At 38.4% G+C, this 25,575-nt stretch overlaps 1 protein-coding gene across 3 annotated transcripts in view; it reads left to right on the top strand.

Annotated features, from left to right (window-relative positions):
- The window catches only part of EGF (epidermal growth factor), an 84,565-nt gene that overhangs the window by 6,706 nt on the left and 52,284 nt on the right, over positions 1 to 25,575 (top strand). For 2 of the 3 annotated variants that reach the window (XM_010953681.3, XM_010953680.3), the window contains exons 2-5: positions 13,391 to 13,590; positions 15,662 to 15,843; positions 16,259 to 16,486; positions 17,871 to 18,073. In XM_010953681.3, the coding sequence (XP_010951983.2) occupies positions 13,391 to 13,590; positions 15,662 to 15,843; positions 16,259 to 16,486; positions 17,871 to 18,073 (813 nt within the window). Of the gene's footprint in view, positions 1 to 12,526; positions 12,685 to 13,390; positions 13,591 to 15,661; positions 15,844 to 16,258; positions 16,487 to 17,870; positions 18,074 to 25,575 lie in introns of those variants that run through there. The other variant, XM_045515781.2, reaches the window with a different exon arrangement.

The following is a 25,575-nucleotide window of genomic DNA, read 5'->3' as shown; positions in this document are numbered from 1 at the left end:
GTACAATGCCTGATCTGAGATATTTCAGCAGTTATTTTAAGAAGGTAGTTTTGTAAACTTGTTCCGGACAAAAAATTGAAAGGCTTAGTAATTAGCCTCAATAGCTAGAGAGCTTTTTCAGAATGTGCAGGTCAGTTTTAAACAACTGTACTTTCTTTCAACTAATTCTTAAATATTTTTCAAGAAACTCTCGAATTCCATAAAGCAGTTTAATGTTTAATTAAGCTTTAGTAGTAACTCGAAACTTGAGCAATCTTAGAGCTAGGGAACATAATGTTAGTTGCATTAAGTTATATATTTCTAATGTTAGAATTGGAATTAACTTTAAAGAACTCCTAGTTCTTTACCAGGAATAAAAACAATAGCAGCAGCAACAAAAACTTTGACCATTGGAGCCCAATTGTCCCCACTGTCTATTTACTTCTTGCCTACAGGTCAGTACTTTCATCCAGAATGCTAATACTACTCACCATGAAGGGAGTGGTAATATTAGGTGAACCAGGAATTCAGACTTGTTTAGTAGAGATTCTTCCTTAACAATAATGTTAATAAATAATGGCTTTGCATACCATCATTCCAGTTACATCCCCAGCTGTCCCATTTACTGAGACCTACAACAAGCAGATGACTGAGATCTGGGCTTGGAAGGATGAGTGATGTTTTTGTCAAGTGCCAAAGAAGAAAAAATTACATTAAACAGAAGGGACCTTTGTACTTCTTGAGAGAGTTTGATATATCTGAAAACATTTTATTTTATTTTAATTTTATTTTTACACAGCCAGTGTTACTAACCTCTGAGGACAGTTGTGGAATAATGTGTGTAAATATGTCTTTCTTGTGGAGTTCTTTTCCTTAACATTGTCGTTCAAAACTTTCCTTTGATGCTAGAATTTAGTTATGTATAGAAACTTCAGTCATTTTAGCCAAATACTAGGTGGGAACTTCTGCTCTCATAACCTCTTGACCTTCTTTCTAAGCCTGGAGTTTGAATTGGTGTGTGCATCTGTTTTCACTTATGACCTTGATTTTCGGATTCTCCCAAGCCTCGTCAACCATGCTAATGTCTCTCAGTCTGGGTTTCCCATGTATTTCCCAGGATACTTAGTACATTGGAGTTTGTGTGAGTATGACAGTGATTCATGGTGTGCACTGATTTATTTGCAACCCCCCTCCTAGTGATAGGATAGAAGAGGCCTTTCAGAGAAAAGCACTATCTTCTTCCTCCATTCAGCACCACCTCTCAGGGTGCTATGGACCAGCTTTGTGTGTAGTAAGTGGATTTCATTCAGGAGGTGGTTCTTTTTGTGGGTGGTTGGTTGCTAGGATACAGACAATCCTAACAACTTCATGGCAGCTGTCTTGTTCTTTAGCCTATGGTGTGTTGGTTGAGAAATAGTATTTTATTTTGTTCATGTCAATACTTTTCTGGTTAAAATTTCAGAAGCTTGAAGCATCTTTCTTCTTCCATAGACTATCCTTGTATAAACAGGTCAAAAGGTGAGAGATACATCCAGCTCAGCACTCATAGTACATGGCCGCTGACATGAATCCTCTGCATTTTTTTAAAATCCAAGTTTAGTTTTATAGCTGGCACTCTTTTTTTTGGTGGGGGAGGGGAGAGGTAATTAGATTTAGTATTTTTTTAGAGGAGGTACTGGGAATTGAACCCAGGACTTTGTGCATGCTAAGCATGCACTCCATCACTTGAACTATACCCTCCCCATTTTGAATTCTCTGCATTTTGAGTCCTTCCCTTATGAGGTTTAGAAACATACCCAGAGGCAGAAGCTACCAGGGATCTTCTGGTGTTTTTCTCCTTCCCTCTGAAGGACACGATTATTCTGTTTACCACTGGAGTTTCAACGCAAAGGAATTTCATCTTTCCCTGGTTTGCAGAGAAATTGTGAAGGTTATTATCATTAATGTTGATTTACCCAGTGTGTGGAAATGTGTATCTTTTAGATTGAAGCAACATTGTTGAGAATTTTAAAAACTCTAAGGGGATCAAAAATCTTACTATTTTGAAAAACATATTTGAAAGAATTTCTGAATCTTCTCTGTTTTTGGCTATTCTAATTGATCATGGCAAACATTTCACATAAAAGGGAAAAAATAAGGTATGTGAAGAAAAATTTCCGTTGTGAATCTCAACGCCTTTAAAAAGTACCCAGCAATGCCTCTGAGAGGATAGTAGGAGCTTGTCTTTCAATATTAATGTATTCTCTTCTGGAACAGAAAACTGAACTGACACACCCTCTGCATGGATATCCCTCTTTGATGTAGGCTGTGTTAACGCATAAGAAATGACCGGGTTTTATTACTTTCCATAGACAGGATAACATGCCGTTTTTCAAACAAAGAATACATTTTAGACAGAGCGAATTGTGATTGGTGCTTTACACAAGTGGACTGATCTCATCACAGGAAAAACTGGCATGGTTTGGGACAGGTGTGGTTCCAGTGTCCCGCTTGCTTGTGGCCTTGCCTTGCACAAAGGCACTCTCTCACTCCTAGTCAGTGCTCCGTACCCAGCAGGTACTGTTAAGCCTCAGCTTTTGAAATTGATAAGGTCCAATTCTGTAGCTGAAATGTGTTGCTAGTACTTACCTCACAGGATTGTTACAAAGACTAAATTCTTATAAGGTGCTTAGGATCTTGCCTGGTACATAGTGAGTTCCCTGTCAATATTAGCTGTTACTCTACCAAATACCATAACCTGAGGTGTATTAGAAACACCTTTGCTTAGTGCAATTTTTCTAATACCTATTTCTTCAAATTTTCAACAATTAGAGAAATCTGAAGTTGGTTTTTTGGCATGAGCCAAGTCCTAGCAATCATCTCACCCAGGGTATTCTCTGTGATTTGTTTCTATTTTGGGTGATAATGTATGGCACAGAATCCCCAATTAATTATCTTTTGTAAGTAATTATTCTTATGGCTTGTCACATATGCCTTTAACATTCCAAGGAAATTATATGAAGTATTTTTTTCCTCTGTATTTATATAGCAATAGACAGAGCTAAGGCCCAGAAATTAGCATTGGTCAGAGTGGGATTAATAAGAACAACAGAATTGGACTCAGGAAAAACCTGAATTCCAGTACTTCATTTACTTTTGTGTCTGTTTGTCTAAAACACTCAGAATGAGGTATCTATAGGCAAATATTTATTTGTTTAATAACAAAATTGCAATTTGAGGAACATTCTTGTAAAGGTAGTAAAAGGAGAAGATAATTGTGTTAGTTATAAATGAGACCAACACCAAATTTTGTACCATTAATACATTTTTACAGGTTTAATCAAGTGATTAATTTTGTAGACTTCTTTCAGAGAGTTGAGCTTTTGATGTCATTTGGGGGAGGTTGTTTGTTTTAGGTTACTGTTTTATTTCTGTAGCAGAGCTTATAATGACATAGTATTGATTTGGTATTTGAAGTTTAGAGAAGCAGGGAGAAAGAAACATTTCACAGAAAATCGGGGTTGAGATGAATAAGATCTGGGGGGAGGGGATAGCTCAAGTGGTAGAGTACATGCCTCGCATGCACGAGGTCCTGGGTTCAATTCCAGGTACCTCCTCTAAAAATAAATAACAAACCTAATTACCTCCCAGCCCCCCCCAAAATGAATAAGATCTGTTTATGGATTTATCACAAGCTTAGGCTTCTATACAAAAATGCTGCAAACAAGGAAACTACTGAATTGTGTAAGACAGGCAGGTTAAGAATTGAGCTGATAAATGTTAGATTAGAAAGGACCTTCAAAATCATCTAGCCAACTGCCTCATGTTACTGATGAGAGGCTGAAATCCAGAGAGATGAAGTGACTCATCAGGATCCTAACAGAACTAGAACTCGGGACCCTCAACTCCTATTCTACAAAACTTACCAAGTGTATGCTTCCTGCCACGATTGTTTGTTGAAAGCCTACCGATGTAATATTTCATTACTTCTTTCTATTGAAAAGTATTAATAATGTTAAGTTGGTTTAGGGAAAGTCTCCTACTAGCTCTCTATGTTGGAAGCACTTTGAATGTAGGACTAAGATTTTCTTTTATTAAGGCACCAATGACACCAATGAATTAATTCAGATCAATTCAACAAATATTTATTCAACATCATTTACGTGTTTAGACTGAGAGTGATGATGGGTGGGTCCAATCACCTAGGGTATCCTGAGGGGACAGGGAGGTTCCCAGCTTAGAGGGTGAGGTGTGCAGTTTACCTGATGACATATGGACCATATTAGTTGATTTTATCAAAACTAACTCCTACACAATTTAACAAGTGGCTTCAAAACCCTCTGCAAAGAAAGTAAAGATGGCAAACAATGCTAATAATGCAACCTCAAGAGGATAATGAGGGAACTGACCCTTTATTACTAGAATAAGTTCTCTGTTGGCTGAATAAAGGATAAAAACATTTAGATTTGACAAAAAAACAAGGCAAAAAAGAAATTAACAAGAAGATATCCTAAAAATGGATTTATGCTTATTATTAGTGATAAGCTTGCAACAAGTATAAGATTTGCCTCAAAACGATAGCTAATGGTAACATGAAGCCATCAGAACAAGCAATATATTTAAGAATGAATATCCAGAATGTGAAAATAACTTTTTATGATTTTCACAGTTGTGTTCAAAGTTATGATGTTTCAGACTACATTTACTAAGCTTACTGATAAAAAGTTAGAAGGCTCCCTTGAGATTTTTGACATCATAGCATCCTACTCCCCTGCCATGGTGAAACATGCTAAAATAATACACAGAAAACCACGTGACCACAGATTAATTGTGTTCTTTTTTTCAGCAAACACTACTGAAAACTTCACAGAAAGCATTACTAAAATTTTAAAGAAATAAGTATTAGAAAAATTATACAGTTTGAGTGAGAGTAGAAGGTGTTTCTGATATATCTCATCTTATGGTATTTCTGAGAAACTAATAGTGAACATTTACTGAGAACTCAGTATATGTCAGAGAAAAGTCTAGGGCCTTGGCATGAATTAATTTATTTAGTCTTCATAATAATTCTATTAAGTTAAGTCCTATTATCATCTCCATTTCCAAGATGAAGACACCTATGCACAGAGAGGTTGAGTAATGAGCTGAAGGTCAGACAGCTAATTAATGGTGGAGCCAATAAAGAGTCAACATGGATGTTCTGTCTTCAGTGCCAGTGATCCTAGCCACTCTTGTATTTGCCTCTCTATTTCAACAATGAAATGCACAAGGAACTGAGATACTTTTTCGGTAGCCAGTAAAGGAAAAATACACCAGAGAAGACATTTTCTTAATAGTTCATGGCTTCTTTCTATATTAACAAATCTATCATGAAAAAAAGTATACATGTACTCAGTGGCAGTGGAGCCACTATATTTCCTGGACCATCAACAAAAAGGATTCTTGGGTGAGATGACAGAGGGCCCTATAATACAGCTCACCACAGTCTCTCAGGGAAAAGACGCTGAAACTGATATTGCACAAAGTGCTGTGGGATGTCACTGGTGTCATCTCTCCTTGTTTTTATTACAAGACTAAACTAGATTCCTTGTAATACTTTGTATTGAATGAAGAGTAACCATGAACATATTTGTCACACCTGCTTCCTGCAGAGTATCTTATGAGAACAATCAAATGCTACATATTTTTTCTTTTTAAAAAGGGACAAGTGTTTCAGATTCTTTGATCTTTTCTGTGATGATAAATAGATGTCACTGGTATACTACTCAAAAAATAACTAAAACAACAGAATTTTATCCCTCTCAGTTAAAGGTGATATTCTAATAATGAGTGAGAAAGTGACTTGCTGGTGGTAGAAAATTTATGATGGAGAGAGCAGTTTGAAAACTGATGATGGTAATGTTTCTATTGCTATGTGATTTGGTTGTTGAGTCAATGTCAATGTATTACTTATTAAGAACTCTCATGTCTACGTTCTTAAAAAATTCCTATAAATAGAATTTTTCAAACTATTTTTTAAAAATTCTAAAGAAAGAATTTTTGTCTCTTCAGTTCCATTTGCTGAAAATATAAAATGCAACACCTTCTGGTTAGTTTGCATTTATTGATTAAAATACAAGAAGGAACATTATGCTGTGCCACAGAAATTGATGCAACATTGTAAGCTGACTATACTTGAATAAAATTTTTTTTAAATACAAGAAGGCAGAAATTTGCTAGGCTAGTTGAAAAACTAGTTGTGATTTTGCAAATATAGCCAATGAAGTATTTCTTGTATTTGATATAGATATAATTGTGAAATATCTTTTTTTTTTTGGTCTGTAATGGTTATCAAAGACTAAATATTAAAACATATTGAATTTTAGACCAAATTTTTAAATTCCTATATCAAATTCAATCTTCTCAATAAATGCAAATGAATCAGAAGGTGTTGTGTAAACTAATTTTTAACATGCAGAGGGACTTTTGGGGCTTGGGACATCTGCAACTGGAAATGCCCAGCAGAGAGTGGAGAATATAGGGACAAAACTCGGAGAACAGGTCAAGATAGTGATTTCTGAGTCTTGCCGTGTGTGTGAAACATCTGGAAAAACTTTTCTGATGCTTTAGTGTTGGGGAATGCATTTTAGTCTGGTAACATTAGTCTTTAAATAAAATTGAGTGTAATTTATGCTGAAAGCTGAGGGATATTTAAACATGCTTATTTAAGATGAAAGATTATCTACAGCACAGGAACCTTCCAACAGCATTCACTGTTCTGCAAAACTGCATTATTATGAGGTTTTTTTTTTTAAAGTTATACTGAGCTGTGGTATTAGCCAAGCAATAGACACATAAATTAATGAAACAGACTAGAAAGTCCAGAAATAGAGTTACATAAATGTGGTCATTTGATCTTTGACAAAGCAATTCAATAGAGAAAGGATAGTCTTTTCAACAAATGACATTGAATCAATTAGACATCTACGAATAAAATAATGAAACTCAACCTAAACCACACACCTTATACAAAAAGATTAACTCAAAATGATCATAGACTAAATTTAAGGTGTAAAAGTCTAAAACTTTCAGAAGAAAACATAGAAATCTTTGTGTCCTGGGGTTAAGAGTTCTTAAGAAATGGTACCAAAAGCAAGATAAACAAAAGAAAAAAATTGATAAATTGTACCTCATCAAAATTAAAACTTTTCTCTACCAAAGGCACTGTCAAGAGGATGAAAAGACATGCTGCTTGCTGGAAGAAAACATTTGCAAAGCACATGTCTGACAAAGGACTTGTATTGAACATATATTTTTTTCAAAACCTTTCAAATGCAACAATAAGAAGATAAATAACCTACTTTAAAAATGAGCAAAAGACTTAAACAGATATAAGGTTGATAAATAAGTCCATGAAAGGTTATAAGGATGATAAATAAGTCCATGAAAAGATATTCAACATTATTAACTGTTTTAGGCTGAATATGGCCCCCCAATATATCTAAATCTTAATTCCTGGAACTTGTGACTTACTTGGCAAAAGGGAATTCACAAATGTGGTCTTGAGGTGAGGTGATTAGCCTGAATTATCCAGGTGGATCCTAAATGTAATCACAAGCATCCTTATGAGAGGGAGGCCAGAATTTCTAAGGAGGAAGAAGCCTATGGAAGCAGCGAGACTTTTGAAGATGACACACTGCTGGCCTCGAAGATGGAGAAAGGGGCCATGAGTCAAGGAATGCAGGAGTACATTATATAGGATGCAATGTATTATAGAATTACATATAAATTATCCAGGTGATGGAATTATAGGAATCCATTGAAAGAGACCCACTTCCTAATTAGTTCCTGGAACATGGACAGATGCAGAGAATCCAGCCTTTTGGTGAGATGCCTAAAACAATGTTTCTTGAAGTGGGTTCCTTGACAGAGCTGAACTACAAGATGCTAAACAATAAGAGTTCCTGGTAAATTCATTTCGGAGTAAGCATGATGCTTAAAAGCTAGTATCTGTGATCAGAAAGACATGGCTTGAAATCCCCACCTGGTTAATTATTGGGCATGTGACTTGTGGCAAGTTAATAGCTCTAAACTTCAGTTTCTTCTTCTGTAAAATGAAGATGCCAGAGCACCTACCTCCTAATGTTACCCAGTTGAATGAAATAATGCATTTAATGTGCTATTCCAGAAAACACTCAAGATGTTGACTGTTACTATTCTGAAGATATTCACCACCTACCTTCTTGGAGAATCAAAATGCATAATAGCATGTCAAAGATTTTGAGCCCTTCTGATGAAAAGAACAAGTTTAATTTTGTAGAACTCGCCAGCATCAATTACTGTCCTGAGGACCTGGTAATAGATCCTCTTTAGCTTGCTAAGGAGAACGTGGTTGAGGGTCAGGAAGGGGCTATTTTCTGCTCTGGATGACACCTGTCTACCACCACTCAGGGACTAGGGTGGCAACTCTCATTCACATTTTTCAGGAAGCAACACTGAGCCCCAGAGCTTTCCCTACAGATTAAGATTTTGTAACCAAGCAGGACCCCACGGGACCTCCCAGGGTTGAGGGTAGGGGGGTAGGGGGAAAAGACCCCTCCCCCATATCCTCTGCTTTAGCTCCTCTCTGAAGGAGGTAGATAGCAGTATCTGATGCACATTTCCTGAGTTGTTTCACAGTTCCTAAAACTCCCACCAAATGGAAGAAGTTAACTACTTGGTGACCATGAGCACGAAGCCCCCAGACCTACTGGCACCTAAGAATTGATCATGTTAACCCCTGTGACACTGCCCTGTTACCTCACCATCAACCAGAGAATTGTGCATGAGCTGATCACAGACCCGGGGACATCCTTCCCTCAACTTCCTTTAAAAAATGCTTTGCTGAAACCCATCTGGGAGTTCGGGCTTTTGAGCACTAGCTGTCCCAGAGTCCTTGTGCGGAGCCCTATGATAAATGCTGCACTTTTCTTCACCACAACCCAGTGTTAGTAGATTGGCTTTACTGCAAGTGGGTGAGTGGACCCAAGTTTGGTTCAGTAACAATTTAAGTTCCTATCTCCTGGCTCATCTTTCTGGATGTATTATTTCTGAATCACCTGGCTTCTCTCTCACCTACCCTGAATTTTACACTAGTGAGTCAACTGAGAAGAAAGCTGGAATTGCCCAGAAGGTAAATGTGTTGGCTTTTTAAGTCCTGTCATTGAAAAAAGGAGATGAGGATAGTCTTTTAGAGCAAAATGAAACTTTCTGCATGTAATAAAATCCAGATACCATTCAAGTCATCCCCCTTGGGAGGCAGGAATAGGTGGCCCCTATCAGGGGCCTGCGGTAGGAGCAGGTGCGGAGGTGTCAGGCTTTACTGTACTGGGCCCATCAGTTTGAGTCTATATTCCTTTCTCATGGTATCCTGAATTCAGAGGGTCCGGAGCTCCGTTTTCTCTCTCTTTGCCCTGTGAGCCTTCTTCAGTCTGTCTCCAGATTCAGAGCAGGGAACCCGAGGTGGTGAGGGCAGGTGGTAGTGAAGGCCTGAGAGAAGACTAAGATGTCTTGTTAATCTGGTTGCCAGTATCGTTTATGTGGTAACTAGATCCCAAGAGCTTTTGCCCCCAAGGCCCGAAGAAGACAATTTTTCTTCTCACTTACCTGTGTGGGGGTCACTCTCCCAGACTCAGAGCAGATGAGGAGATGCTGGTTGTGAAATATTCTGTTTCTGCCACCCCACCCGCCGCTTCAGTCAAAGCCTGCTTTTCATAATTGCCCTCTGTGCCACAGAGGCCTGGGTTCTTTGCAGTCACTAATAGGAACCTTCAATGTGCTCCAAACATTCTGGGCTCCTTTCTAATTCCTCAAGATCCCCTGCGAATCCCCAGGTTGAGAAGTCAGAGGTTCCAGTTGATTTGCTTGACTTGTTTGCTGTCTTTGGGTCCGTACTCCTTAGAAGTGGTTTGATTTTCTGGGCACGTCCCTCTCACCGAACTGCACCCAAAACAAATGCTGTAGGTTTTGACATAGGAAAGTCTAGCTGTTCAAACATGCACACCCTGCTGACATTCAAATCCACTGATTGTACCACACACTGGTGTGTGTAGTCTTTGACAGGTCTGAAAAAACACTAACGTACTTACCATTTCTAGCGGTAGTACAGACTAATGACTTTCACCAGGCTTAATTCTCAGTCTTTCATTTTCTTTTATATCATATTATTGTTCATTTTCACATATACTTAGCTCAGCCCTGGTTTACACAAAGTGATGCTGACATTGTAGGAACAATGTTTTGATGGAAGTGGAGTTAAAATCAGTTATAGAAGTAAAATGAAGATTGTAAGGTCTTGACACATAACAACCCAGACCAAGGGAGAAAAGAGTAGTGAACTGGGAGGAGAGTATCTGGGTTCGAATTCCAACTCTACCACCAACTCTCGGTGGGACTTTGGGAAGCATCACTGAATTTCCTCATCTGAACTAGAGCTATTATTTCCAAATCCACCAAGATATAAGAATCACCTGGATTGTCTAGTCAAAAAACAGATTCATAGTCCTCAGCCCAGCCTTACTGAATTGGAATCTCCAGGGAAGGGATCTGTAAAAGATGCACAAACACACAGCACCCTGTGTGATTCTTTTGAACCAACGATTTTGGGAAAAACTGAACTAGGTAATGACTAGGGTATTCCAGTTTTAAGAGGCTATGATAAAACTCTGGATGCTACAACATGAGTGAGTGAGAAAATCTGAAGATAAAATGTATTAGTGATTCATACTTAATATTTCTATAAATATTTGGTTTTTTTGAAAATCTATTGAAGTTAATGCTATGGATTGTGTTTTATGGATCTAAGTATTTTTCAAATATCTCTTCTCTTTGATTCATTGACTATAATATCTGGCCTATCTAGCCCATGGTATTATATTAAGGATAAATGAGATCAGGATGTGAAAGTTTGCTGTTATTATTATTGTTGTTGTTGTTGTTTAGTAAAATAACTGCCATAGGATAGATTCTGATTTCAGAATTTGATAGATCTGCTAGTGTCTGTGGCTTTGTTCTTATTGGTAAAGAGCCCAGGTGAATAAGCAAAATACAGTAATTTCTTCCTTCATTTATTAATTAATAAAATACTTGGGGTACTCATCATGTACAAAGCAATATGTTGTTTACTGTCTGAAATGTTTAGAGTGCCTTTCCCTTTCCCTTTTTTAACCTGAAAACTTCCCATTTAGTAATGATTTGGAATGAATCAAATATTTTATTGGTTTCATCAATGTATCAGTGCATTAGAAAATTAAATATGTGTTGAGCACATATATTCAATTTCTATAGAATGTATGATACCCATTTCAAAGAAAGGTCTCCTGGCAATAAATCCACAGGCCAGCAGCAATCTGTAGCCCACAAGTTAGTAGCTACCTGTTTAGGGTGTCTGTTCCTCTGCCTTCCTTTTCTCCCTGGTACACTGCTATAGGAGAAATGAGTTATAGCAACACTCTAGTCCATGGGTTCAAATCTGAATGTTGGCACAACCCCACACAGTGAGACCTTGGTTGTGGGAATAAGCAATGGTAAATTTTATTTGTGTTGTGCCTCACAAAGTACTTCCATACCTCTAATTTCATTTTCTTTCCCCAATAGTGCTCTGATACAGGCTGGGGAGGTCCTGTGAGATGTCCAAGAAACTAGTGGAGCCAAGACCGGAAACCAAGCCTCCTGGCTCTCTGTTTAATGCCTCTTCCATTTCTTCTATGACACCCCTGATTCTACAGTTAGAATGGCAATGGAGAATGGGCTGTCCTACATGCCTGTGCAGGGGGTCTTGGGTTGTGGAAAAGACACCGGAAGAGTGATTTGAGCTAATTCTCTTCTACATTTATGCTGGTGCCTATTTCATACTCTCACAGTCTTACATTTCCCCCTTCCTCTTCCATCTCTATTCCAGTAGATCCTCTGAAGTGGAGCTAATGTTTTCTGACTCTAGAACATAATCCCTGAGTAAGAGGATATTAGTCCATCGTCTTTTTAAATCCTTAGAAGAGTAAACACATTCAGTGTGTCACATTAAAATATTAAAGTTTAATGTTAAAACAGAATGGAGTAAGCCCAACAGGGCAGTGAGAATATGTAGGACTTCTCCGACCCCCCACTCATCCCAGTGGTTAACTGGAACAGTTATCGAAAGGCACAGTGGCAGAGGCCTCCTCACCCTCAGTCAGTAAAGACCAAGGAAACTAACCTGGCTGCAGGGATGAAACTGTCCACTGATATCGATCGTCTTAGAACATCAAAGGCAAGCTCTGTGTGGAGCTGGCCTGTGCTGAGGTTTCCAAAGAGAGATATCAGGTTCCCAAGCAGGTGTTGAGTACTTGGGAGTCAGAGTGGGTAGGTGGCCATCACCTGGAACAGGACAGGACCCCAGGTATAGGGTTAGGATACAGGGCAAGGCCCTGCAGGAATCAAGAAATTCAGTGAGGTCCGCCACTCAGATTTGGCAAATAAAAATACAGGGCACTTGACTACTTGAATTTTGAATTTCAGGTAAACAGTGAACAATATTTTAGTGTAAGGATGTCCCATGCAATACATATGCAATTCAGATTTAATCAGGAGTCCTATATTTTACGTGGCAATGCAAACAGGGACAAAATATTTCAGCGCTTTCATGGACAGCATTTCGATTTTTCCTGCTTCTACTTAAGACCTCTAGTTTTCACCATCTTCTGTCACTATGCTGGAGGCTCTGTTCATAAGGTAAGACTAGGGGAGGTGGAAATCCATTTCCAAAATGATAATATCTGTAATTTTACTTCTGATTTACATAGTTAAATTTTACATTCATACAGTCTCTCTCTGCAATAGGATACAGTAGGTGGTTTCTTTTTTTTTTTTAAATTGAATTATAGTCGGTTTACAATGTTGTGTTAATTTCTGGTGTACAGCACAGTGATTCATTTATATATACATATATACATCCCTTTCATATTCTTTTTCATTATACACCATTACAAGGTATTGAATATAGTTCTCTATGCTATACAGTAGAACCTTGCTGTTTATCTATTCTATATATAGTAGTTAGTATCTGCAAATCTCGATCTCCCAATTTATTCCTCCCTGTCCCGTTTTCCCTCGGTAACCATAAGTTTGTTTTCTTTTTGAACATGAAATAACACTTTATAGATAAGCTAGAAAGTGTCTTTCTCTTCAAATAGTTATTTTTTCATAATCTGGCATTGTTCATCTCCTACAATCAATTTGTGGAGAAAATGATTTACAAAATTAATTGTGAACCTCTACAGGAACTCTTTATTCTCTACACAATGTTATTTATTTAAAATGTAAAAGCAAGACTTAAAAATTAATTCTGCTTGTGCTGTTTGTCATAGGGAAGTGTTTTGTCTAAATCAGATAAAACATCACTGAAAATACACAGTTTGGTTTCTTTCTTCCCATGCAGGTCCTGCGCCCTTTTTAATTTTCTCTCATGGAAGCAGTGTCTTTCGGATTGACTTGGAAGGAACAAATCATAAGCAATTAGTGGCAGATGCTGGCGTATCAGTGATCATGGATTTTCATTACAATGAAGAAAGAATCTATTGGGTCGATCTAGAAAGACAACTTTTGCAAAGAGTTTTGCTGAATGGGACAAGGCAAGAGGTAAAGTACCATTTCCCATGGTATTTGAGGGAGTTTTGAACAGGCTGTCAAATATGATACAGCAAATTCATGACATACAGTAAATGAAAATTACAATTCCAATGTGTGTCTGGCACATAGAAGTATTTATTTAATTTGCACCTGTGGTGTCATGTTACTGAACCAGCTCTTGAATATGGCATTGATATTCAGAAGCCTCCAAAAGGAGAAAGTCAGGATGTCAATGTAATTTTGAAAATATGCAAGTTTATTAATAAATAAGTGAGATCACCACGTTATGGTTAAAACAGATTACTTACATGATTATTTTCTACTCCTGTGGTTCTCAGCTGGGGGCAGTTTTGTCCCTCAGGGGGCACTTGGCAATGTCCAGGAACATTTTTGGTTGTCACAACTAGATTGGGGAGAACAGAGGATGTGCTACTAGCGTCTAGTGGGCAGAGGCCAGGGATGCTGTTAAACATCCTACAACTTGTAAGACAGTCCCTCACAACAAGGAATTATCTGGCCCAAAAGGTCAATCATGCAGAGATTGAGAAACCCTGTTTTATCTGTTTCAAATCTCTCATGGGTTTTCGTACCTGATATTTAGGAAGAAAAAAAAAACTTTTCTTTTTCTTCTCAAGGTATTTGCACTCTGGAAAGGACTAGTAAAGCAGATGATAGATACAAAATACTTTGCTTCAAGCACATTCAAAAGATCTCTAATCTCTCTTTCTAATCAGTAGAACCCTTAAATGAGTCCCAGCAAAAATGTTCTCTCTATTCCAGGGAGATGGATTACAGAGAGCAGGTGACGAGAGAAACCTTAAGCATTTATTCTCAACACAGAGTGCCCACTGTTTGTTTTTTGTCTTGTTTTGTTTTTTTTAAACAAAGCCTTCTCCCTCCAGTTATTCTTAAAGCCTTCAATTAGGCGCTAATACTTGGCTAATTTCACTTTTAACAAAGATGGCTACTCATTCCTCTCCAGCCGTCTGTAGAACAGTTTTGAAATCTTGAGTTGAAGAATCTGGAGGGTTTCCTGTCAGGGAATAGGAAAAAAAACATTAAATAGCTGTGAATTTATGGCAAGTCATTAGGGAAGAATTGGCCTGAAGTCTAAAATCCACTGGTGTTAGTCCCTCCTTTGGGTTACAACATCGCTATGAAGGACAACCCTTAAAAAGCAGTTTACCTGGGTGAACTGATACATTAGCGAAGGGTTAAATGGACTGGTTAGATCATGTCCTGTGCGGTGCAGGATAGCACAGAGTCCTGAGACTGTTCGAGCTCTGCCCAGCTCCACATTCGATGATGTCAGGCTGGTCGCTGAAAACCCGTGATTGTGGGAGTACTTCCATCACGGAAATCTGCCACGATGCAGATCGGGGCTTCCCCTCATCTCACAGACCCCCCCCACCCCCCCGCCCACCGAGAGGACCGGTGTATCTGTACACCCCGGAGTTAGGAGATAACTAAGGTTTGGTTCAATTGTAAACACTGCTCAGGAGGCATAAAAAACAGTCCTGCTATTGGAACCACAGGGTCATAGCCTGAGGACACTGAGGACTTGTAGAAAGTGGGGGTGGGGCTGGAGGGGGCGGAGCCAGAGAAAAGTGGGGTCCCTAGAGAGAAATCAATCTGCTTCAGGCCCCAATGCACAAACTCGAAGGGAGTCTTGCCAGAATTTGGCAAAGCTTGGAACTGGGTTCAGATAAGAATCTTGAAAATTCCTTTAGTAAATGGAATTGAAAAAACTGCCTTTAAGTTACCATTAACATTCCACTGTTACTATTATTGAAACTACTAATATATTATGGCTGATTGCTTAATTTCAATAAGTATAGAATAAATTTTCATTTCAAAGCTGTGATATAAATACATGCCCAGAAGTATTCACATGGGAGGGTGAGCACTGCTGCGTCCAAACAATAGCACTGTATCTGTGAGGAGTTTATCATTTAAATAATTTTGGGAATGCACAAAAATGACAAGTACTTAAAAGAATAGAACTTGAGACATAACAATAAAAACAATTTTGTTGTGAATAGGAAAATATTAATAATAATTTTAAAATTTGATTTTACAGAAAGTATGCCATATAGAGAAAAATGTTTCAGGACTGGCAATAAATTGGATCAATGAAGAACTTATTTGGTCAAATCAACAGGAAGGAATCATTACAGTAACAGATATGAAAGGAAACAATTCCCGTGTTCTCTTAAGCGCCTTAAAATATCCTGCAAATGTAGCAGTTGATCCAGTAGAAAGGTAAATTCTGCTGGTTTTGGACATCGACATATATTTCAAAACATGATGAAAATTCATGGAATCGTAACATTTTGAACTCAAGAGGACCTCCTCATTGAGACCAAGGCCCTTATTTGTGGTACACAACACCGTTTTCAATACGGTGGTTGCCTGGATTTGAACTCAGGCATGTTCCCCCTAACAATAGCACTCTTAACTACCATGGTTTCCTGCTATAAAAGCGTAATTCTCCTTCTAACTTGAAATCACATGAAATTGCCGTAACAGGGCAATAAATGTTTGTTGAATTGAATTTTCATTCAAAATAGTCAAACTCGTCCTGTACAGACATCCAGGGACTTGTTGAAACACGGAGGGTCAGCCATTTAATTGACCTCACATTCAGTTATGTGTCTGTGTATCTGTTTGCCCTCAGGTTTATGTTTTGGTCCTCAGAGGTGGCTGGCAGCCTTCACAGAGCAGACCTCAGCGGTGTGGAAGTGAAGCTTCTGTTAGAGACGTCAGAGAAAATTGCAGCTGTGTCATTGGATGTGCTTGATAAACGGCTCTTTTGGATTCAGAACAATAGAGAAGGAAGTGATTCTCGTATTTGGTCCTGTGATTATGATGGGGGTTCTGTACATTTTAGCAAACATCTCACACAGTAAGTTTTGCTTTTGGTGTAAAATAAAACAATTGCTATTTGAAGTTTGTGGGATAAATTAATTTTACTTTTGTCGTCTAAACTGGTGTAGTGGTTTAGCACAGATTCTGGAGTCCAAAGGACTTGAGTTCAAGTCCCATATTTATTGTTTATTAGATGAGTGACTTGGGCAGGGTACCTGACTTCTCTCATCCTCAGTTTCCTTTAATGTGGATGTTGGAAGGTTGGGGGAACGAAAAGTGCCCACCGAACTGAGAGGTATCTTGAGATGGAAAAACAAGGTAGGCGGCTCCACATAATCAATGGATCAGTTTATTACAGGGTAACTTATAGGGTGAGATCAGGCAGACAATGATCTGGAAGAACTCGCAGCTGCACTCGGCATAGCCGAGGGGTCACTGGGACAATTTTACCGTTAACCGAGGGTATGGGGGTAAGTGCATTCCTCAGTCTAGATTTTGTGAATGGGTAACTAGTCTTATGGGTGCTGGAAATACTTCAGCGAAGGTTTACATTATTGTTTGGGGACTACTGAGCACAGAGGTCACCATATCCTAATGATTGTTAAATAATATCTATTTACTACAAAGCCTTTGACGATTGAGAAGTGATTTACCACACAGTATAGTCCCAGGTAGGCTCAGTAGAAAGACAGCAGGAACTGAACGGGCCCAAGATGGCTTCAGTTAAGCCAACAGCCATACAATGGGGATAATAATAGTACCTACTTCTTGGGGTTATTGTGAAGATTTAGTAAAGAAATGCCAATAAAAATAATTAACAGAATATTTGGCATATAATAAAATTTTCACATGCTGGTTATAGTTATTCTTTTTGGATTTATTATATCATATGTTTTGTGAAGTGTCTGTCTTTCATTTGATTTGCTATCTTGCCAGCAACTGACTGTAGACTGGCAAGAGGCAGAAATTAGGCATATTAAATTGACAAAACCAGAAGTCTACTCTTATCCTGTTCTTATTTTCTTCCCTATTTTATTTTCATCACAAGTATGTGCTGAGTAGCAAAAGAATGAGGCAATGGATCTGGAGCTAGAAAATTATATCCTATTAATTCAGATTGTGGCTATATAAATAAAAATTTAAACTTAATATCTGTTTCTAACCCCAAATAAGAATCAGTTGAAAAGGTAGGTGATTAAGGGGAAGGTTACTAGCTCAGTAGTGGACTGCTTGCTTAGCATGCACGAGGGCCTGAGTTCACTCCCCAGTACCTCCATTGAAAAAAAAAAAAGAAAAAGAAAAAGAAAAAAAAGGCAGGTGATTAAAATTCAGACAATAAATTGATATGAAGTGAAACTTTAATAAGCCCAGGAAGACATGCTCTGCCATTCTTTATGTTTTTTTTCCCCTGTCGTTTTTAGGCACAATTTGTTTGCAATGTCCCTTTTTGGTGATCGTATCTTCTATTCATCATGGAAAAAGAAGGCAATTTGGATAGCTAACAAGCACACTGGCAAGGATATGGTTAAAATTAACCTCAATCTATCATTTGTACCACCTGGTGGAATTAAAGTAGTGCATCCACTCGTCCAGCCCCAGGCAAGAAGTGCTGCTTCGGCCTCTGGTGAGTCATCTCTGACCTCAAGTAGGGCCTGGCAGAGTCCCCTCCTGTCCACTTCCTCAAGATAGACACTTAGTGTCTTGATTCCTCCCGCTGCCTCACACCTAATTTCCAACCTACCACCAAATCCTTTCCATTCTACCTCCTAAATACATCTCAGATGTCTGTTTCCCTCCTCTACTGCCACCACCATGGTCCAAACAGCCAGCATATCTTGTCTGGCTTATTGTAGCAGCCACTTAATTAATCTTTCTGTTTTCTCCTCTTGCCTTTAAATAGGAACTCTGATCTATTAACTCCCCTGCTTAAAATCCTTCAAAAGCTTTTCTTTTGCATTTAGATTGAAATTTATCATTTTACCAGTCCTATCAATAACTGGCCAACTTGAGCTAGCATCCTTTCCTCCCCTCACTGACTCTAACCCAGGTTTTCCAAGAGTTCCTCAGACATGCCAGGCTTCTTCATGCCTTTGGGATTTTGCAGTCACTGTCTCTCTGCCAGACTTCTCTTCAGTCCTGAGCTTAAATGTCACGTCCTTGGATAGGTCGTCTGAGTAAAGTAGGCTCCTTCACCCCGCATTTGCCTTCCAGTATACCCCTCATTGAACTCATCAAATGGATAGTTACATATTACTTTGCTTTCTTTTTGATTTTCTCTCTCACTTGATTATAAATGCCATGCAGGCAGGGATCATGTCTGATGGACTGATTGATTGAGTGAATGATGATTTAAACCACCCTCTATTCAGTGGTTATGATTTATTTATAAAGAACTTTAGATAACATTAGTAAAATGAATGGATTAAATGAATCTAGTCATGGTCCTAAATTTCTACTTTCAAATGTAGTCTTCTCTGAATTCTGTTGGAGGATGGAGGAACCAAAAAGTACCCACTGAACTGAGGAGGCATTGTAAGATGGGAAAATGAGGCAGGTGGCCCCACATAATCAATGGATCAGTTTATTACAGGATAACCTACTCACAGGGCGGGATCGGGCAGACAGTGATTCGGAAGCACTCACAGCTGTACTCCACACTGCCGAGGGGCCATTGGGACCACTTTGTAGTTAACCGAGGGTATAGGGGTAGGGGGTAGAAACAGGATTTATCAGTGGGTAACTGGCCTTGGGTGCTGGGAATGTTAGGGAAGATTTTCATCATTGGGAACTAACAAGCATAGAGGCTACCTGGTCCTCATGATTGTTAACTAGAAAGCCCCTGATGACAGAGAAGTGATTCACTGTACAGCACAGTACTGAGGAGGGTCAGTGGAAGGACAGGAGAAACTGTCAGGGCCCAAGATGGTGTCCGTTATGTGAACAGCCATACAAATTCCTTTGCGTGTAATTTTTTTTAGGTAGGCTGCTTCCATATGGCTTATATCCCACATAAATGATGTCACAGTAACATCTGCCTTTATATAAACATTTTATTTTAAGAAGGCTTTAAGACATATTTAATTTTATCTGCAACTAGACTTGTGAGTTTCCAAAGCAAAGATGAAATTGTTTGTTTTCTTTTCTTCCTCATTGTTAGATGCCACTAGGTTTTGGTAATAGTGTGGGACATGGTGGGGACTATGAGTCCCTCCCACAATTAGTATATAAATGCGTTTGCATGTCACTCCTGACAAGAGCTGTGGAGACCAAACAGGAGAACTGGCTTGAGATTGTCAAAGCGAGGTTAGAATCTAGGGGCAATTGGTATTGTTATTTCTTATATCCTCAGGCAAGTAACTAATAGTATAAATGCTTTTTACCTGATTTCTTTAAAAACTTAGATAGAAACTATATTTTAACTTGTGTAGTGCCTACTTTCAATGCAAGAAATGAGAAACTGCCAAGAATAAAATAAATTCCAAGAGGTGAAGCATTTGTTCAGATAAGTTGTTTTTTAAAAATTAACTTATTTGAATTTATAAAGCAAGAACTGTGGGAAACAATTCAGTTGTGGCTTGCAGCACAACATTAAAGAGCAACAACTTCGTGGCAAGACTATAAAATAGATGGTGACCATATTCCACACATAAAGGCAGTGAAGCTGATATACTGCCAGATACCTTCCAGGGGAAATTTTGACTCAAGCTCAAATACAACTCATTGTGCAAGTGGTGATGACTCACAACAAAATCAGAACCAACAACTACTGTGAATAAAGATTATTGAGTCTCATTCATAATAGTTATAGATATCATCATCATCATCATCGTCTCTTACATTTATATCTATCCTCATAGTTTCCAAAGTATTTTCATGGGCCTTATCTTATTGTGTAGCACAGGGAACAATATTCAATTATTCAATATCTTGTAATATACCATAATGGAAAAGAAGATGGAAAGGAATATATATGTGTATATATATGTATAACTGAATCATTTTGCTGTACACCAGAAACTAACACAACAGTGTAAACCAACTATACTTCAAAAAAACAGTCCAGTCTCTTCATTTAATCAGTTCACAGGGCCCCCTTTTCATTTCTCAGCCTCCTCCCTCACCATTGTCTTTCCTCTTCTTTTTTTAAAAATGGTGGTACTGGGGATTGAACCCAGGACCTCATGCATGCTAAGTTCACACTCTACCACTGAGCTGTACCCTCACACCTCTCTCCTCACTTTCTGCTTCACAGTATGAGCTGCAGCCATCCTCAAAGCTTTGATTTCCTCCAAAGAGGCACACTTGCTCTCTCCCCCAGCCTCTTGGCATGCTCAGGAACACTCTTTCTCCTTCTCTGCACTGCCTTGCTCTTTTCATCCTCTTATAAACGGCTCTGATGTCACCTCTTTCAGGAATACCTACCCTGACCTCCCTATGCTGAGCCTCAGTAGCTGTTCTCAGAGAACAGCAGACTTCCTCTGTCACAGGGCACTTACCATACCTTGCCGTAATTGTGTCTTCCTAAACTTCCGTAGTCCTATGAGGACAGAGAATATAACTCTCCATTGTAGTCCCAGTCCGGGGGAACATTTAATAAACAATAGTTGGAAAAAAAAAGAATTAAAAAACACACTTTGGCACCCTCTCCCCTAAGTAATACCATGAGGAAAAATTTCTAAGGATATTTAGTATTTGAGTACACGTTGCCTGCCTTACATGTTATGAGCCCTACCCTTGCGCTTGGCCAAAATGCTCCCTTTTGTGTATTATGAGTACATCCCAATGTTTTAAATCAATTTTCTCTGCAGCAGGTCTTTGCAGCTTAACTCTCACTACGCTCCAGAGCCTTTTTCTTATTTCTTTCAATTAACTGGTCTAGGTTTCAGGAAAAAGGTCTGGGCTAGAAGTAATAGATTTGGCAGAGACATGGGCTGCTGCATGTGCTGCAGTAAAATAGGAAAATAGCCCAGGTTGTATTGCTCTTAGAAAGAATAGTAATGCTCTGGGCTTTTCCTACATTGTCTCATTTGATCTTCATAACAACCCTACAAATTAAGTGTGGTTATTAGTACCATTTTATAGATTAAAAGCTGAGGTTCAGAGATGTCACAATTGCTTGTTCAAGGTCACACTGGGGCAGACTTGGGATCTGAACCCAGGCAGACTGACACCTTGCTGCCTCCCAGCTACATTCTCACTATTGTCTATCATTTCATATCTTAGATTTGCCTTAATTGCTTTGGAAAAACTTGTAATTTGGCATCTTCTTGTCTATCCATGGCCTCCTGGTGATTAAAAGCTTCAGTTTGCACAGGTCATAGGCCAAAACTTTATTTCACTCTCTTCTAAAAAATGTTTTTCATTTCAGGAACTCAGAAAATCAACTTTTCCCTCTCCCCCCACCTCCGGCCCCCGCCCCGGCCACCCCCCCACGTTCCTCCCCTGGCTACCTGAAAAGAGACACAGACTTGATCTCACGTTTTTGTTGGCAGGATTAAACTTATTAGGCAGCAGTGCTCTCCTGGCTGCCCTGACACCCATACTATTACTGTCGTCCTTCAGTATCTGTGGGGATATATTCTAGGACTCTTGCCCAGCTAAAATCTGAGGATGCTCAAGTCCCTTATATAAACTAGTATAGTATTTGAATATTACCTAACATTGTCCTTTATACTTTAAATTGTCTCTGTATTGCTTTAATACCTAACACAATGTAAATACTAAGTAAATAGTTGCTGACACAAGGTAAATTCAAATTTTGCTTCTTGGAACTTCCTGGGTATTTTTTTTAAAGCATATTTTCCATCCATGGTTGGTTGAATCTGTAGATGTGGAACTCATGGATACAAAAGGCAGACTGTATATGAATCTCACAGCCAGAGAGGGAACTTCTCTGCATACAATATTAATGACATTATTTCAAGCTCAACTTCTGGGATTTTGCAACGAGTTTAACTGCTCACACAGATGTTCTTTTGTAAAAGGTGCAAATAATTTGCTTTCTTCTGTAATTCTTTAAAATGTAGATTCTGATTTTAAGCTTGTAAGAGACTTTCAAAAGCATATTCTTTGGAAAGTGAAGGACATTTATCATCAACACCATTTAAAATACATTGCATTCATTTCATGCACAAAAATATTGCTGAATTTCTTTAATTCTGAGAGTTCCTGAGGGAAAATTGGCTCCACCTAACAATGTACCTGCTCATGGAAGTGACTCGTGTAGTTAAAGCTGCCCATTTAAATACTTTTAAATACTTGGAATGGCTCTTTGTCATTTTTCTATCTTTCTTGCTGTCGTCTCTCGCTTCTTGCTGGTTTCCATATACCTGGCTGTAGCTTCTGTTTGTTTTCTGAGGCTTTTCCCTGCCATTTGTTTGTTGAGAAATCCAGATTGTTTGTCCCTTAGAATTTTCCACATTCTGGATTTTGCAGATTCTGTCCCTATGATTTCATTTAACATGATTCTGTGTTTCCTATAAACTAGTTGTTTTGGCCTGGAAGCCTGGTAAGATTCAGATTTTTTTGCAAGAGTGCTTTGCAGATGGTACTGCAGGTAGTATGATATGCTTCCTAGTAACCACACCAGAGGGCGTGTAGTGGCTGGTTCTCCGCTTTCTTTGTGGTGGTCAAGATTCATCAGTGGTTCAGATGTTGCCAGCCTGGTCCATCTATTGTTGAGGTTCCTATCAGCCTTTCACATAATGGCTTTATAAGCGATTAATTATCGTTGCCTAGAGCTGTTTTTTCATTAGAGGTTCAAAGTCATGACAGTCTAAGTCTATCATTGCTTATGCCTTCATTAGCTGAAGAACTTTTCCACATCAGCTATGTGATTTCCCTGAGAAGGATCTTTTATAGGAAAGATAGACTAAGTGCTTAATCTAATCTCTCCCTCAATTTATCTGTTTTCAGAATAAAGGGTTAGTGTATTCTCCAAAGGTGACTTTTAAAAGAAAATCTTTATAAATTCAAAGATGTAAAAATATTTGATATTTTTATTCATTGCAGTTACTATCATTTTCACACTCAAATTTTGCTGTCTTTCTCCAGGAGAGGCCCTGATGTAAGGCTTCTAGTCTTTGTGGGAAAGATGAACAGTAACTAGCCCTTTGGCGGTTTGGAATCCTGGGCTAAGGCTTTGTCTGGGCTCAGCAGGAAAGAACACTGGACTCATGTAGCCTCTCCTGCTATCAGGGAATGCAGTGGGGATGGGGATGCTGACAATGGGAATGGAGGCCTTGGGTTTCCATCTTTGTGCTGTGGGCACGAAGTAAGAAATGGGTGTGAAATAAGGAAAGACTGAGTGGGCCTGAGGGGCTCTTCTGAGAGTGAAAAGCATTTATTTTAACTGCTCAGAAGCTGTCAATCTGTTTCCTTTCTGATTCTTAGGGAGGTTTAGATGGATGAGGATACCAAGTAGCTGAATTCTGGCCAAGTAATTTGTTTTTACTTTAATTAGGAATTCCAATAGCACAAAATAACCATTCTTGTAGTTTCTTCCTTCTTATTTTCTATTAATGAAGAATAAGCTTCTATATTATACAGTTTGGGAATTTTTTTGAGGGAATCACCTCCCTCAAAAACTTCAGGGAACTCACTAATTGAAAAAGGCAATAAATAAAACAAAAATTAAGGGCATTTACAAAAAATATGTCATATATTTATACACAATTTTATATATATATACAGTTATATATATATGTATCATGTATAATAAAATATATATTTTCTATAAAAACCCATAGTTATATATATGTAAGTATACATATATACACGAACACATACACACATATTTACATATATATATTAAAGAGATGGGGGTCTATCATTGAAGACTTGAGCTTGAGTCCCAGTCCTACCCCTTATTACCTAAATTTGAATCCTTAAGATACTACTTCCTAATCTGTAAAATGGAAGACAATAATTACTCTGCATAGCTCAAGGGCTTGTTATGAAAATTACATGCAATAATGTAAGTGCTTTATAAAATGTTATTCAAATTGTTTAACTATCAGGAGTGCTAAATATTTAGTTACAAGAATGATTAATGTGAATGAGTTCAAATGGAAGAGGTGAGAAAGGCTTTGATGATGAGGTGAGTCTTACCCTGAATTTGAGGTAGGAAAAAAGGTATGATCCTTGGAAAGAAGCAGGCTAGGGAATCCCATGTGCATTGTTTCGGAACTGGGCTGGGATAAAATCTATAGTTTGCTTGGCTGTAGCAGAGCTCATGAGAGCTTGTGTATTGGGCAGTTATTGAGGGCACAGTTGGTGGTGGACATTAAACTCCATGATTAGGAGCTTTAATTTGACCTCAAAGGTAATTAAGCCCCACTGCTGGGCTCTGGGAAGGGGTGTTATCTGAGGTCAGCAGCAGCATTCTGAGTGCTGGCTTTAGCCTAATTTGAAGCTAAAGAACAGCAGAAGATTAAGGGGATTAAACGAAAATATAGCCCTCAATCCTCTATGTTTCACCACTTCCTAAAATGACCTTGTAAGTGTTTAGTGTTTGAATTCAGGTCACATTATCAGCATAACCACTCAGAGAATAGTGATTGCTTTCTTGCCTATGTTCATCATTGAACAGTAATGTATGTTGTTAATGAGTATTATTAAAACCATCAGCAGTGTGGTATAGTGGAAAGAGGACTGACCAACTGTTTGAGTCCTAACTCTGAGGTTGACTGGATTTTCAAGGAGAAACCAAATAAAGGTGTTAAATAGCAGGTTTCATGATGACAGGTCTTTGTGTGTGTATTCCAGATGTTTGTAGCACACCTGTGTTGTAAAAGGCACAATGTCTGGTGCTATTGGGACTAAAAGTGTGAATGGGATACAGGCCTTATTCTCAAAAGCTTATTGACTAGTGAAAAAGAGATACATATATATCTAATTGTGATGATGATGGTGATGGTGATGATAAGAACACACAAAAGAACAGGTACGAGGTAGTAGAAAAATACAAAAAAAAAAAAAAAAAAAAAGAGAGGGAGAGATAAGTAATACTGCATCTAGGTGAAGAGCAGAGCAATTCCTGTACCCTAGACACTACTTGCTGTCTTCATGAGTCAGTTTGAATCTCCATTAATTCAGGTTCAAAAATCTTTAGAGGTATGAACTTAG

Source organism: Camelus bactrianus, chromosome 2, assembly GCF_048773025.1.
Source record: "Camelus bactrianus isolate YW-2024 breed Bactrian camel chromosome 2, ASM4877302v1, whole genome shotgun sequence".
NCBI classification, from domain to species: Eukaryota; Metazoa; Chordata; class Mammalia; order Artiodactyla; family Camelidae; genus Camelus; species Camelus bactrianus.
The sequence above is the reverse complement of the archived record's forward strand: the minus strand, read 5'-3'. Positions and strand labels throughout refer to the sequence as shown.